Source organism: Alternaria triticimaculans, assembly GCF_023758025.1.
Source record: "Alternaria triticimaculans strain BMP 0046 chromosome Unknown scaffold_1, whole genome shotgun sequence".
Lineage (NCBI taxonomy): Eukaryota > Fungi > Ascomycota > Dothideomycetes > Pleosporales > Pleosporaceae > Alternaria > Alternaria triticimaculans.
This window is the reverse complement of record NW_026055958.1, coordinates 320,737-335,739: the sequence shown is the minus strand read 5'-3', so window position 1 is coordinate 335,739 and position 15,003 is coordinate 320,737. Positions and strand designations below refer to the sequence as shown.

Genomic DNA, 15,003 nt, shown 5'->3' with positions numbered 1-15,003 from the left:
GTTTATAGTCTACATGCGATTCGTTCGTCCAACTTACCTCAGCAAAAGAGCCCCGAAGCCGAAGCCTACCAAAAAGAGTGCAGTAGCCAACGACTCCGCTACCTCCGAAACCCCAAACTCAGCGGACGCTCTGGTGAGAACCGCAGAGTCGATGGAAGATGCGAGTGTTGCAACGAAAGCGACAAGGCATACGAGTAACGTCGCACCAATACGGTGTAGGGTTGAGAACTGCTTCGGGTTGTGTTGGTCATCTGGCCCGCTCCAATCAACCTGGTAATACAGCTCGTTGTTACCATCTTCTCTCAGCGTGATACCTGGAATCCGAGTGAACGGTGCACCTTTTTCCAGCTCTTTAGGCAACGCTGGGTCACCCAACCCATGTGCCTCGTCGGGCGAGCGTGCAGTACGAGCAGTCAGTGGGTCTGAGACTTCAGTCACGCGTTGTAATTCTTCCTTCACATGTCGCTGGAGAGCTCTGTACTGTAAAAAGAACGCCATAACAAGACAGCAAAAAGGTAGCTAAGAATCATCAAATCGAATTAGGGGATGGTTTCGCGACTTTTAGGAGCTTGAGGAAACCGCCACGGGCTGCCTTATCTCCGTGACGTGACGCCCGCGAGCCATCATCGGAAAGGGCAGGAAAGCCTCCGAACACATAAGCAAAACGCTATGCTTTTTAAATTGGGGCCTTTTCGAATGCTTGTGACGGGAGATGCGAAAGTCGGCTTTCGCTGGAGACTTTTTGTTGTGTTCATGGCTAGAGCCTTGGATTTAGCGTCGCCCATGCTCCCCGAGGCGGCGCTTTGCCTGAAAAGGCGATGGATCTGACGTATGTTGTCGGGAATAATTGTTCATGTCGCGATCTTTTCTTTCAAAGCACGATTGTATGAATGGGACTGAGCTTTGTAATATTGGTGTTTGCTTGAACTACGCTTTGCAAGACCCAACCAATAAAGGCGGCTACTGCTTTACGTGATATGCACGCGAGAAGGTGATCAACAGTCATTTTCAGAATGACTTCGTCAGCTCGTAAGTATCCTTTTCTCCATTTCAAGGTGAAATCATTGATCTTCTGACGATAGAGTCTTGCGGTTGTCGCAAAAAACTGCTCACCTTTGGTAGACGCGTGCGCGGTCGTGGCGGTGTCGGAAACCTCGGTAGCCTCCGCGGAGCAAATGTTATCGGATATTGCCTTATCATTCTCAGTCATGGCCGCTGCTTCCACTTCATACCAGAAAAAAGCTGAACAGATCTAGAGCCTACACTAACGTTAGGTCAACTACTTTGCATGCTTGGATGTTGATGTAGGCTGCAGGCCTGGCTTTGAGCTTCACATCGAGCTATAAAGAGTTGCATATGGGGTATAAAATCGTCCTTTACCATTCCAGAAGCTATGTAACAGTCCAGCAGAGATCTTGAACATCGAACAGTAAGTGATGCTCTTGAGATCAAGTCCTTTCCACGTTCTCAGTCTTCGCCGCGGTGTACTCAGCGTTAGACTGGAAGCCACCTTCTGGGAGTTTGTCAAGTGTGTCATTCTCTCGGTCCAAGCTTCGGAAAGTCCAGGCAAAACCGACCCAGCCAAGGAACGTAAGGATGGCAATACTCATGTACAGCCACACGAGCAATGGATCACCAGCCAACGGCACAAAGGCCTGGGCGATGGCAGACGAGAAAGCATGCGTGAACCAAAACATGCCAGTCACCAAAGATCGCATGTTCTTTGGTGCTTTGGAGAACGCGTATTCAAGTCCCGTAATGCTGGCGAAGATCTCCGAGAATGCGATGAGAATGTATGCAGGAACCTGGGTCCACACTGAGAGATCCGGGGGCTGATCGCAGTCTGTTGGGAACTCTCCGCAAGGCGATTTCTGGTAGATGAAGTGTTGGATGACTGCTGCAACCACCATGGAAAGCATAGCGCAGACGAAACCAGCTTGGATCTTCTTCAGAGGTGTGAAGTTGATCCCCATGTGAGCAAGCCTCGGGTAGATAAATTTGTCGAATATCGGAATGCAGATCAGGAGCGTGAATGGATTCTATGAGCAATTCGCGTTAGACTTCTTCTATCGTGTATTTAGGTGTTAAGAACATACCAGGTTATGTACCACATCATTTGGTACACCATTGAGCTTCATGGTGGACGCCTGCGAAACCAGGTTACTGGTCCTTGAAGACGGTCAGCGGTTGTCTTATGTGCATCCAAGGTACCAATGATACGTACATTTGGCCATAAGGCAGCCAAAAGATGGGCAACCAGAAGAATACTTGACAGGCCTTGATGCCACGTCGAACTTCGTCCACCCACGCGTCATCGAAAGTCATCCATACTGGCTTGTTGGCGACTTTGCTTGGTTTTGCAGCGTCCCAAATGTTCGGATCAGAGAGATTCTTCCACGTACGCACGGGATTGAGCGAGAAGCGCCCTTTCAGAACCAGCCCGTATGTTCTCATGGACTTGACCAGCACATCACCTTGTGGGGGTTTCTTGACGTAGTGCTTGCTGAGGGTGACCATCAGAAGCGGGCAAAGCGCAAAGAGGATAGTTGGTAACGTAAAGGAGAGCCAGAAGCCGACGTATTTCTCGGCATATACTATAATGGACGTTAGCTACCATATCGCACGGTTTATCGAATATTGCTTACCCATAGAGACTTGGCCGACCAGCGCACCAACATTGATCAGAAGGTAGTAACGCATGTATACTCGAGAGTATGTGATGCCAGGGTCAACTATAACCCGTTCACCATTGGGCTCGGTACGAATGAAAGCTCGCGGATGACTGGCCTCATATTGTTCTGCAATGAGCGGAGAGATGCAGCATTTGAAGAAGCCCCTGCAAGTGGTTAGCATGTGGATTTAGTGCGTTCCGTGCGGAGACACTTACACACCGGTGCCAAATAGAATGAGGCCCAGAATGAACGAGGCAAGAGCTCCTTCGGGATTTGGTCCCATGACCTGAGGGATCGCGGCAATTATGATTAAGATATGACCAAGTGTAGCAACGGCAATTGCGAAGTAAATCGTCTTGAATTTGCCCCAGTATTCGTCAGCAACCCAACCGCCTAGTGAGAAGATTAGTACAATTCTTGCGCGGAAACAGAGATTACGCTTACCAACTAGCGGCATGATGTACGAGAAGAATGAGTTGAATTGAACAAGGCCTGTACTAGCACGCTGGCCCATTCCAAGGGCTCCTGGTTGACCGTCGCCGGCGGCACCGGCTTCAGGGAAGGGCCCTGACGTGGGGAGGTCTCTCTGAATGAAGTTGACAAAGACGGCGGTCGTTCCGTAGTAAGCAAAACGCTCACACATTTCTACAACACCGATGATATAGACTAGTAGCGGGTTGGTACGTCAGCGCATGGTACATGGAGACTTTGTAGAAAAGATGTGCGTACTCATCCAATTGACTTTACCATACACACGACGAAGCTTTCCCCAGTCTTCTTCGGTAGGGTATTGCTCGCCATTGGGGCCAATAAGGCTCTCGGAAGTTGACACAAACTTGTCATGCTTCTCCAAGCTCGCACTGCCCCGTGTGTCGTTGTGAAGACGAGGTGCATTCGCCAATGCGGCGTCAACAATCTCGAGATTTGCCCCTGTAGACATGGCGGCTGGTGAGGACGTTCTTTTCTCAAACACTTCGGCCAACTCGCTGGGTTATATAAATCTCCATGGCATCTTCCTTCGGATTGCGAGCTGCCTCATTCAGCAAAGTCGTGGCACTGTATTACCATTCACAACGTTCTCGGCACCAGACAATCTTTCCGGTACCCTGATCGCCCAGAGATAACTGTCTGTGCAAGGCGCTCGGTACTCGCTCGAATTCCATTCTACGTTCTTGGATTTCTGGGTATCTCGGATAAGCGGTTGGCGCCGAGCGATGCTAACGGCTGCGCCGTTCTTGAACGTTTGCGACCTGATCTTGGCAGGCATTTCGATACCAGGCCAAGCAGATAGCACCCAATGAAAAGCAACATGAGATATGAGGGGGTTGTTGGCCACCTGGTAGTAAACCAAGACGGTCGAACGTCCAAGATCTGACAATATCTTGACATACCCTACATCGCGACCTTCCTCATCAAGCAATGTGGCAACCCTTATCCTGAAGATCTACTCCGATGGATAATGCCCAAGTGACCTCGGGAGTGAGCTTCCATCATGTCTTACTATTGCTCCTGGGCGTAACGAAGCCTTCGTCGCGGTGGTCTGATTGAGCGGAAGGTAGTCTGTCAATGAACGACGCGTTCGGATATGTATCATTGGATCTTAAGACGCAAGGAAGTAGGTGTTAAGGAAACCATCGGCATAACTACTACCATCCTGAAAGAAAGGTGTGGACTGGTCGCGGTGTCCTTGTTCAAGCGCCAAGCACGCCCCGCCTGGACTAGGCAGCTTTTGGCTATCGCCCCCTCTCTTTTCCCACACACCTCCAGCGCTGCGCAGCGTTCATCTCTCACGCACTACTGAAGCGACGCATCGCAGACCGATCATCAGTTCTGATTGCGAGCGATAGACCTGTAACGGCCACCTTCACATTCCTTGCATACCTGGCAAAGACCCCGGGTCACGTTGCTGACTCAATAACTAAGAACGGTCCCGGTGGTACGCTTTCACTGACCATAATTGCTTAGGAAGTTTACGATTATACTGATCAAGCATATCTCATCTCCAATCAAGTTGATTCACGTCAAGTTGATTCGATAGCCCTGCCTTATCCGCCACATCGCTCCTCCACCGCTCTATCATGATCGTTCCTGACTAGAGCGATAAGCAAGCAATTCCTGTTCAGTCTGTCTCAGCTTCTCCCTTTCGGATTCCAGTCTCTTTCTCCGCTGATCGTTCGAGCCCTTCTGTGAATCCTTCTCCTTATCGTAAGCCAAAGGATGGTTTACAAGCAGCCGAATCTTCCAGTCTTCAAATAACACGTCTTTCGCAACTCTTTTATTCCACAGCAGTGCATTCACTACATTCTGCATGCGCTCTGCGCACGTCGCATCAGCATCAGCCTCGAGACCACGGTGGGGTTTCAGGGCTTTGTTGAACTGAGCTGGCCCTCGGAAGCCACTCTTGCACCGGTCGATTAGAGCTGAGAAGATTTCGCGACACGTCGCCTCGAGCAGTAGAGAGTCGTACGCTTCTGGTCGAAACATCCTGGCTGCGCTTGAATTCTCAGGATCCTTGATGTCTTCGAGATTTATCATGGCCAGGACGAGCTTTCGTACCCAGAATTCGGCATGCTGTTCTACATCTGGGATCGAGACATCAGAGCGAGGGTCTATTTGAGGCGCTCGTTGCACTCTTCGCCTATATTCTCGAGCATTATCCCACCGACTGCTGGTAACAGGCGCCGGCGCAGTGCGATTGGGAGTTACAGGGTTTTGGCCAAGTGGTGAGAACATCGTGAGTGGGGGTAAACTTGTGTATGATGGTGGAGGATGAAGTTCGCAGCGTCTCTGCCCTGCAAGTCGGCAACTCATATCAAAGTGTGGGCGGCATGTGAATGTTAGTATATAACATGCGGCATAGGCTGATTTTTGACGGTTCAATCGCTGTTGGTTAGATGCGGAACATGCAGGTATTATGCACGTAGTGATCTGGCAAGCGCATTCATGTTCTGGTGTCTGAAGCACTGCAACGCAGTGAATTTGACGAACTTGATGGTTGTGAATTCCGCCATGTCATTGACGGCGCCCGCTTCCTTGAGCTCCCTACGATTAAACCAGGCTTTCATAGCGTTTGCGCTGTGTCGCACTGCCACACAGTGCATTCGGTTCACGTTAGGAACTCATTATCACGCGCATCTGATCTTGAACCTCAACTCAAAAACAGGTGACCAGAAGTTTAGTACCTTTTCCGTTACCACAAAACCGCGAAGGTTCATCCGAGCAAGACATGTACTAGGGATGTTAAGAAGATCAAGCATGGACACAGGAACAAAGGCTCCGTACCCCTCATCACGTCCTAATACACCATCTCGGATAGAGCCTTTAGAAGGCTCTTCGTCTGTACAGTTCACGGCGTCACGGCCAGTGCAGTTATCACCACCCTCTTCTGCTCTTACACGGCCAACTCTGTACGCAGGTCAACACATGTGGGAGTATCCATCTAGAGATGATATTGGATCACAATATCATCAAGGGGCCGCCGCGGAGAACAATTTTGGCAGAACTCAGCCGCTGACATACTCGTACAGCACCTTTATGGGCGACATCCAGTCTAGAGAACAGCACTCTATCGATATGCCCGACCATAATGAGTATGTTGGACCAATCATGGATAGGGAAAGAAAAGAGTATGGTTTTGCACGATCACCACCATACCCCTTGCACGGTCACGATGTGAACGAACATCCCAAGAGCGCTATGCATGGTAATAATAGTGGCCTGATCCGTCAGCCAACGGCAGAAGACTTCCTTCGACCCGATCATCCACTCCCTGCACCGCCGGCTGAAGAGTACGACTCGGACCAAGATCTTCCAGTGATTGAGCCAGACTCATATCTTCCCGAAAGCTCCAACCATACTCACTTGGGCGATCTCTCTCACCAACCAGTGGCTGCCCCAAAACGACACTCCACAACTGCTGCTGCCGCCAAAACTACACGTATACCAGAAGAGAAATTGAAGCACAAACGCCCGCAGTCCGGGATCATCACACCTTCAAACGCATCAGCTCTTGACCACGAATCAGCAGTGTCAGAGCATCACAGTACACCTGTACGTGTGCCGACTATCAGCAGTGACATGTACCAGCCGGCTCTGGGTGGTTTGCAGCGAGTATCAGGTGTGCAGCGTAGGGATTCAAAGCGCGATCGCGTCAAGCGTTTCGCAAAGAACTTGAATCCCTTTCGTCATCAACGAAAATTTGGGCGTCCAGAGAATTAAGAAGTTGGCGGGCGGAGACAGAGGTTACACTGAATGCGCCCTTCTTGTCGCAAGTGGTCCTCTCTGATGCACCTAAGTGCAAACTGGTGATATGTATCGCACAGTTTTCAAAATTGAGAAGCTGAGGCTAGAACAAAACGAGTGCGGCCTTGAAGAGAGGCAAGTAGCGGTGGCAAGCGTTGATGTTCTGGGAAAACATCCAGTTTCTAGAAATAGCCTAGTTTGCATACCGAGCCAGCCAAAGTCTGGGTGCGAAAGAAAGTAATTAAAATAGAAGTAATCAGTCTATACAATGACGAAGTGCGGAAATAGTGAGAGAGTCTGGTGATGGTATTGCAACACGATGCACAACCCCACTAGCGTTCCAGCCGTGCCTTCTTCTCTGGCCCAAGCCCCACCTTCCATATCCCTCAGTTCAGTTACAAATATCAATTTTCCGATCGTTCTTGGTAATCGCGACCCACCCAAGGTAAACTCTCCGGAATCGAAGCTACTGTCACATTCACAATGCTACTGTTCAAATCGTCCAGCCTGCAGGGTGCAGCTGAACACCTGTTACGCCTCCACATGCCATTCACACAAGCGTACGTTTGACGGCATCTCCACGCCTGATTTGGGTGTTAAATAGTGCCGAAGAATGGTATGGTGTGACGTCTAAAGTAGTCAGAGGAGTAGCGCATCATCTCCAGGACCACAATACATGGGAAATAGGCGCGGGGGCAGTTTAGGAGTGGACTGAACGCTTATGAATCAATCCACTTGGTCCTCAGGTCTCCAATGGTCAAGTGCAAGATGTTTGTAGCAATTGATATTGGAAAAGATTATCACGATGCTACTTCCCCGCTTGTTGCCCATGATTCAAACCCTCACAAAACAGTATCCGTCTATTCGATATCCGAGTCTAGTCAGGAGCTGGACGCGATCGTCGGTGCTTGCGGGGCGTCTTGGGTTGTGCGCTCTATGCCTCGAGGTTGTTCTGGATAGCGGTCTCGAGGGCCTTGGGGTTGGCACCAACGACCTCGGCAACCTTGTCGCCGTTCTTGAAAAGGATGAAGGTGGGCATGGCGCGGATGCCGAGCTTTCCTGCAACCTCGGAGAGTTCGTCGACGTCGAGCTTGTAGAAGCGCGCGCTGGGGTACTTCTCGGAGAACCTAGAAGACGGTTAGTCGCGGCTAGCTGCCAGGGCAATGCGGATACTTACTTGACGACCTGGGGAGCGATCACTTTACAAGGGCCGCACCATGTCGCGAAGCAGTCGAGGACCATGAGGGTGTCCTTCACAGCCATGGCCTCGTCGAAGTCGCTCGTCCTACGATGCCGTCGCGTCAGCGCATGCCGATGGCGTATGACGTCGCGCATTTCATATGAGATGCGACGGGAATGACTCACTTCATGAGGTTGTGTACACCCTGCTTTTCGTCGCTCATTTTGGCGGTGTTGGAGAAGAACTTTTGGGTGAAGAGTGGTCGGTAGAGGTTTGCGGTCGATGTGGGGTGGATAGCTGTTCGCAGACGCGCAGATGTGAGCAGTGTTCTGGTGGCTCGGAAGGACGACGGCGCAAACATAGTATATGTAGAAGGGTAATGAGACAGCAGGGGAAGGCGATTTCAAAGAATTCGGCTGATGGAATGAACTGGCCGCCGTTGCCGATAACAATTCTGATGCGCTTATTTTTCGGCAAAGCCGTTCGAGTCCCTGCGCAAATCGAAGATTCGCTGTGATGGCGGGCGGAGAGTAGCTGGAGATGGGGACTTGGTACTTACAATTTCAAATATCGGCGGGTATATGGAACGGACGAGGGAGTAGGGTTTCTAAAGGGTTCCTAGGTCTGGCGTTATGATGATAAAGCGCGGATTACTGTACACTCGCGGCGCAGAGGGGCTGCCATGATAGATGACGTGCTTGCCCGACCGCCCGATTTGCCCCACCAGGGTCCTCCTGCTTCCTTTGGCAAGGCGACGGCGGCATGCATGTGCTTCCCCTGCCTTTGAACAGCCTCGTACGTTCGATGCGGCAATGGATACGACTAAATCACGGCTCACGGTATCGTGTTCGACGTAGCAGTCATCTCTGTGTCGCGCGAGATGCCATGCTAGGTTAAGATTTCCTTGTACCACCGCCATTTCAAGTGGCCTACAAGACGTACACGCTACGTCACAACACGATGGAGAGCATCATCGAGGTCCGATAATACAAGATACAAAGCTGATACAGCTGATTTAAACTAAAGTCTCTTCATAAAGAGTGGTGAACACAGCATCTTCTCGACGCCGTGCCCGTGGTATCTGCCCTAAACGTTATACAATGTGACAATCCAAATCCCGAATCCAGGCCTCAAGCCCGTCTATATACTACAGATGTTTCCTAACACGCCTAAAAATCACAACCGGAAATGAGGGCATCACAGAAGCCGCCACAGGCAGCTTGTGGTAATATGCCGAAAAATAACTCTGAAACAAACACCAACGCCACGCTATGCAGTCTGGAAGACGAACCGAATGCAGGTAGGTAGTCCGAGCGAGCACATCCATCCAAGGGTCGATTGGTTCAGGAGACGCATGCAGCCAAGCCAGAAAAAGCAAGAGATAGGCAAGGAAATACAAATGAGTGGTCGTAGTTGGAAGAGACATGCAAGGAAATGGTAAAGAGCGACAGGATACAAAGGAAAGCAAAATGAATGGCGCGGCGTGGCATGCATGCGTGTTCCTGAAACAAATCAATCATCGAAAATGGGAGTGTTACTCTTGCCCGGACAGCCCGTGCGATCGGCCTTGTACTGGTGTACTAGATCGCTTCTGAATGTCCAGGAGCCTAGCGGAACCAGCGCTGAGGTGACGAACGTGACCCTTCCCGAGATCGACGCTTCTAGCGCGCTGAAGCATGACTGGCTCACTATCCGACGTTGGGGACGTCGGTGAGTCCGGGTCCGGTGACTCTTGCCCCATATCGGCAACCTTGGATGATGGATCCTCAGTATCATCGAGAAACATGCTTAGGAGGCCTTCAGTCGATTTAACCCGGGGTCGGCGATGGATGATGGTGGGCTGGCGAACGACACTTCCTTGGACAAATTCTTCTTCCTGGCCAGAAGGCATCTGCGCAGGTGTAGGTTCAACCTCCTCATCCGACTCAGCAGCAGCGTCTAGCGTCATGAGCGTGCTGCTAGCCTTGCGTCCCCGATCATCGCTTGCATAAGGAGATCGACCTCTTTGGTCTGGCAGCGGGGTTAACTTTTTGAAGTATTCATCGTCCGCCATGCCTAATTCCTCGTAGGACGCACTGAAATCGTCATTGCGTTGCGGGGCTGAGGATGTCAGACTGGCGCGCATCTGCGACCGGTTCGATGATCGCTTGGGTGGTCTACCAGAGAGCCACGACCCCTCAGAGTCGACAGAGGCGAGTGATTGCGACATGACATTGATAGGCGCCCCTGGACTGACTGGAGAATCTGAGCGATCTCCGGGAAGTGACCCCACACGGAGGTCTGAGAGATGCTGGCTTCTACGGCGAGCGGCGATGACGCTTGTGGAAGGGACTTCTGGCGACTGCACCCGTGAATCTGGAGGTGACAGGGGGAATTCCGGTAGGTCTTCCCTGAATTTGGACATTGTCCGTCGGGGTACGCTGGAAGGTCTCTTGATCTGAATTGGTTGAGTAGGAGGAGCGGTTCCAACCAGGTGAGGTGGGAGGGGTTGGCGAGACATGGACTCTCGCGATGTGTTGGAAAATGAGATTTCTGATGGTGTGGGCCGTGCCTGGTCTTGCGAGTTGCGTTTGCCTCTTCGGAAAAGAGATGCAAATACACCCATACGTCTGCCCTCTGAGCTACGCCGGCGTGTAGAGGAACCGTGTTTTGACGTGACAAAGGTATCGGCCGTGTCAACGGGATGCAGCGAGCCGCTTCGGGTAGGATCGTTCGCGTGCTCGATAGAATCTACAGGCGTGTCATGTGCAAGCTTCTCCGAGATGAGTTCTGGCAAGATTGAAGCGTTGGAAGGTCCGCGTGTGTGTACTTGTGCGGAAGCACTGCCTCGCGAATAACGAACCGCTCGGGCATCAGATACAACGGGGTCTTCTGTAGGACTTTCCAACGGCGTCGGCAATTGACTGTACTCAGCACGGGGTGTGACGGGCATCTCCAGTTGCTGGGGCTGAGGCGGCGTAGATGGGCGGACATCCTCCATGGGCATAGGCGCCTCCCGCTCGATACCGAGACCGACCATGCCGGTGCCGTCCTTGCTGGGAGTCGCAGGCGTGCCTCTTGCTTCCATGGCATTTTGTTTCTCTGCACGGCGCTCTAGTCTCCTGCGCAACCGCTCCTGGTCGGCCTTGGCCTTCTTCTCTCTCCGCCTCTTGTCTCGTTCGAGGATATCGCGGAGTGCTCCGGCGTCGAGTTCGTCGGCGAGGTCGTCGATCCGGCTCGTCCTTCGGCTCGCTTTCTCATCTGTACTGCTAATGGGTCGGCGGGTGGATTTGTCGCTGTAGGTGTTGGGCGACATGCGGTCGCTGGCGTAGTGGTTGGAGCCGACGGAGACGCGGATAGTCGGGCGGGGAGAGAACATGTCGAGCGCGCTCACGCGGAAGGCACGGTTCTCTGAATTGCCAGACATGGATGAATGTATGGAGTTTTCGAGGGGCAGCGATACGTTTGACGTGGGACGCTCGAAGCGGTGGTTCAGGGCGCCCTTGACCTTCTTGCTGTCTCTGCGGAGCATGCCTCCCGAGCTGGCGGCTGGACGTTTCTGCGGCATTGGTAATGACATGGCGCGGATCTCCTCTTCGCGGACGTGGTCATGTTCTTTTCGCCTCTTGCTCGACTTGCGGCGGATCAGGGAAGAGTCTCCGGGCATATCCTTGCGCATTGACTGGGGTCGCTGCAGCTTACCACGGTCCTTTGCTGAGGGCGGCAGGCTGGAATGGGAGTGGTCGTGGAAGTTGTAGGGGATTCCGGCGTGGTCGTGGGTTATTGGGCGCAGGTGCGGGCTGTGAGCCAAGCGGTGCTGCTTGGGCAGGGCGGTGATGTCTTCGGCGCTCGTTTGGACCACCCAGTCTTTCGCAAAAGCGGGCTCGGGAAGCATCTTTTCAACGTCGCGTACCGATGCGGTAGAGCGTGAACTACCCCTTCGCCGGCGCTGGCGCTGGCTGGGCCCTCGTCGCGGTCCATTTGCCGTCTGAATCGTGCTGGCTTGCTCTGCGACAGGCCGCTTCCTGTCTGTAACCTCGGTGGGTCCGTCTCTGAATTTAGCGGCCTTTCTGCGTCTTCGCCCAAACAGCCACATGGAGCTGTGCGAGCGCCAGGGCAGCGACAGAAGCAAGGCAGGGGAATAGGGTGGAGGGTTGAGTCGCGGCGGTCGCGATAGGCGGCGCGAGCGTGAGAAAGCGATTATACGCGGGTGGGCTGCATGGTGGACGGGCTTTGGCGACGGGTAGCACTTGGCGCAAACGGCTGGTGAATCGTGAAAATGGAAGTGGAGGTAGAGTGATATGGACGGCGAGGCGAATGATGTGAATGCAGCGGGAGGGAGCGTGATGTCAGACTCCTCAGACTCCTAACCGGCTGGCAGGCTCAGGCTTAACCGTGCTTGCCTCCAGGGTTGTGGCTCGACCTGCCGATCTGCGACTACCTAAAATAGCCTCAGTTTCGTCGGGCAATTGCTACGTCCACCGCGACTGCCACCACAGAACTCGTCACGTTGTTCAGCGCCTGCCTCGACGCACCATGCCGAACTCTCAAATCTGGGACCCAAAAAGCTCTATCAATCACTCCAACTCCATCCATCTCTGTATGGCGACGCCGATTCATTCGGCTCAAGCTGCCTCGTTTCCGACACGAGCGTACCCAACGCCACCCTCACCCACCTGGCATGGCTTCGCTCATCACGCCGGGGCCAATCACGCCCCGGCATCGCCAACTCAATCTCTCGACCAACACCGCGCAGTTGGTGCCAGGCCTGTGAGCCACGGTGCCTAAGAAAAAAACACTTCTCGTCATTTCCAGCGAGGCCGCAGGGACAACACATCGGACGACGGTACGGTGCATGGCAGCGCGCTGCGGGAAGTATCGAATATCGAAAATTCAGCGGGACATGGACAGCCACGTCGGTCTTGCAGGCCAACGGCGCCATTGTCCAGCCAGCGAATCCCCCTGTACCCCTCCCAGTCCATCGAGCGACGGCAACAGTGTCGTGCGGTCCTCCACTCAGGTACCCGTGTCTCCCACAGGCAACTCTCCCATTTGTTATGCGGGGGTTCCTTATCATCGGACTACACCGTTTTGCCGGGCGGGAAAACGGGCGCTGTCACATGCTTGCGCTTTTCGTCCTGAAAACTAACGGTCCTTCCAAGACTCTTCACGCCGTGAAACCCCCGCCTGCGTTTCAAGTGCTCGATGCTGTGTTCCATCGTGTCCCATTTATCTGTATTCTCGTATAGAAGACTTCTCGTGTTAGTGGCATCCCGCAGCATGTCTCGGCTACATTTCCAGGACCCAACGTCACGACTACGTCTAGCATCCAGGGTCGCCTTGTCTGGGGAAACGCACAGTGTGCCGTAGCCCAAACGCACACGCTTGCACGCGTCCAGATCTAGCACTATTGAGAGATCGGCGGCTAACAGCAAGCCTTTGACAAGGCTAAACTTACCTACTCCACGTTTTTACAGGTCACCCGAGTCGTTCGAGCACGAAACAATCATTAAACTTCGAATGTAGGGCCGGTGTCATAAGTCTAATCTGGTCCCTTATATCGTCCACGAGCGGAAGGTTTGGATAATATCTCCGATTTTAGATCGCAGCTGATGCTGGAAACGCGGTCGTTAGCTTCCTGGTACCACACCATTCAAGGAAAAATCAGAACACCCTCGAGCCTACATAGACGCTACGCCTCCATATTCTCTCATTGCTGGTCTAATGTAGGCTCTAGGCCTATTCAGCTTTTTCTTTGTATGAGGTAGTACCTAGACATCACTGCGTCTTGCCCGTGAAGTCTAACCCTTGAGGCGCAATTTGGCCAATCGAGTTAAACTTCCTGTCATTTCCTGGTAATGCAGACATGACCACTACAGCCAGACCTCACAGGCTTAATGGCAGCTGCGGTAGCAAGGCAAATATTCACTTCCATCATGTGTAGATGCCGTGGGAGACTCACGCACGAGCAACGTTGCACAGCTACCCCGCCAACAAGGCCTAACAGTAGCATCGCTTCATTCAGAGAAATAACCAACACTCTAGAGCCTACGTTAGGTCACCGTCACCTACTTTGCATGTTCCCATATTGATGTAGGCTGCAGCCCTGTTCAATCTTTTCCTTGAATAAGGTGTCACTATGAAGGAACGAGAAATCCTACCAGTGCGTCAATTGAAGCGGGCCCCTGTACCTGAATGATGTGAGCACCTCGGATTGCAGGGCCATCTGTTAGCTTGCCAGTCTTGCACTCTAGTAGTCTTGGTTCTTCTAGTGTGTGAGAGTACTTTCAGCCCTGATACTCTACTCATCTATGAAATTTCCAGCAATGAAACACAATGCTCACTTTCGACCGTCGCCAGCTCGGCCTTTGCAAGTACTGTTCTGGTCTTCTGCTATCGTAAGAGTCCGGACTTGACTTTTGAATCCACTTTGTTGACGAAGCACATGCTCAACACTGACGGCCGGTTGCTCTTTGCGCTGTCATATGCGGGAGCTGTGTCTGCACCAAACTCAAGCCTATATGAAGCAGACAGAGCATTGAACAACAAAAATCACAGTCAACACTTATCGTCTACTCAAACACAGTCTGGACTTTTATGTACATCTAGGGACATTACTATTGTGGTTGCACGTCTTCGACCACGGCTGATCATAACCATTTGAGTGCATTGCGGCTTATGCAATAGGAACGGCAGATGTCTTCCATTCCGCAGGCTAGAAGCGCATATAGCGGCTACGAGTTGCTTATCTTGTGCAAACTGATGAGAAATGTGTGAGCTGTCGGTGTGGAGTTATGGATCGATGCGCTGTTGCGCGATACTGGATCCGGAAGGGCGGCACCCGAGGTCGCTCCTTCCATGCCAACAAACCGTTGGACCCTGTAAACAAACACTGCCCACCGCCTCAACACCACCACCCCACGATAGCGA

General features: G+C 52.4%; 4 protein-coding genes across 4 annotated transcripts; all 4 read right to left on the bottom strand.

Moving 5' to 3' along the window:
* Positions 1-1,448: 1,448 nt before the first annotated feature.
* Positions 1,449-3,612, bottom strand: J4E78_000107 (uncharacterized protein; the record flags this gene model as incomplete). The annotated part of the gene is made up of 7 exons (XM_049360773.1): positions 1,449-2,039; positions 2,097-2,169; positions 2,225-2,594; positions 2,646-2,836; positions 2,888-3,065; positions 3,117-3,338; positions 3,402-3,612. The coding sequence occupies 7 exons, from the start codon at positions 3,610-3,612 to the stop codon at positions 1,449-1,451; spliced, it is 1,836 nt and encodes a 611-aa protein (XP_049226056.1).
* A 1,136-nt stretch (positions 3,613-4,748) lies between these two features.
* J4E78_000106 (uncharacterized protein) lies at positions 4,749-5,405 on the bottom strand (the record flags this gene model as incomplete). Its single annotated transcript, XM_049360772.1, has 1 exon — positions 4,749-5,405. One exon carries the CDS (start codon positions 5,403-5,405, stop codon positions 4,749-4,751), a length of 657 nt encoding a protein of 218 aa, XP_049226055.1.
* A 2,443-nt stretch (positions 5,406-7,848) lies between these two features.
* J4E78_000105 (uncharacterized protein) lies at positions 7,849-8,317 on the bottom strand (the record flags this gene model as incomplete). The annotated part of the gene is made up of 3 exons (XM_049360771.1): positions 7,849-8,041; positions 8,092-8,199; positions 8,280-8,317. 3 exons carry the CDS (start codon positions 8,315-8,317, stop codon positions 7,849-7,851), a joined length of 339 nt encoding a protein of 112 aa, XP_049226054.1.
* A 1,311-nt stretch (positions 8,318-9,628) lies between these two features.
* J4E78_000104 (uncharacterized protein) lies at positions 9,629-12,169 on the bottom strand (the record flags this gene model as incomplete). The annotated part of the gene is given in 2 exon segments (XM_049360770.1): positions 9,629-12,143; positions 12,162-12,169. 2 exon segments carry the CDS (start codon positions 12,167-12,169, stop codon positions 9,629-9,631), a joined length of 2,523 nt encoding a protein of 840 aa, XP_049226053.1.
* Between the last annotated feature and the right edge of the window lie 2,834 nt (positions 12,170-15,003).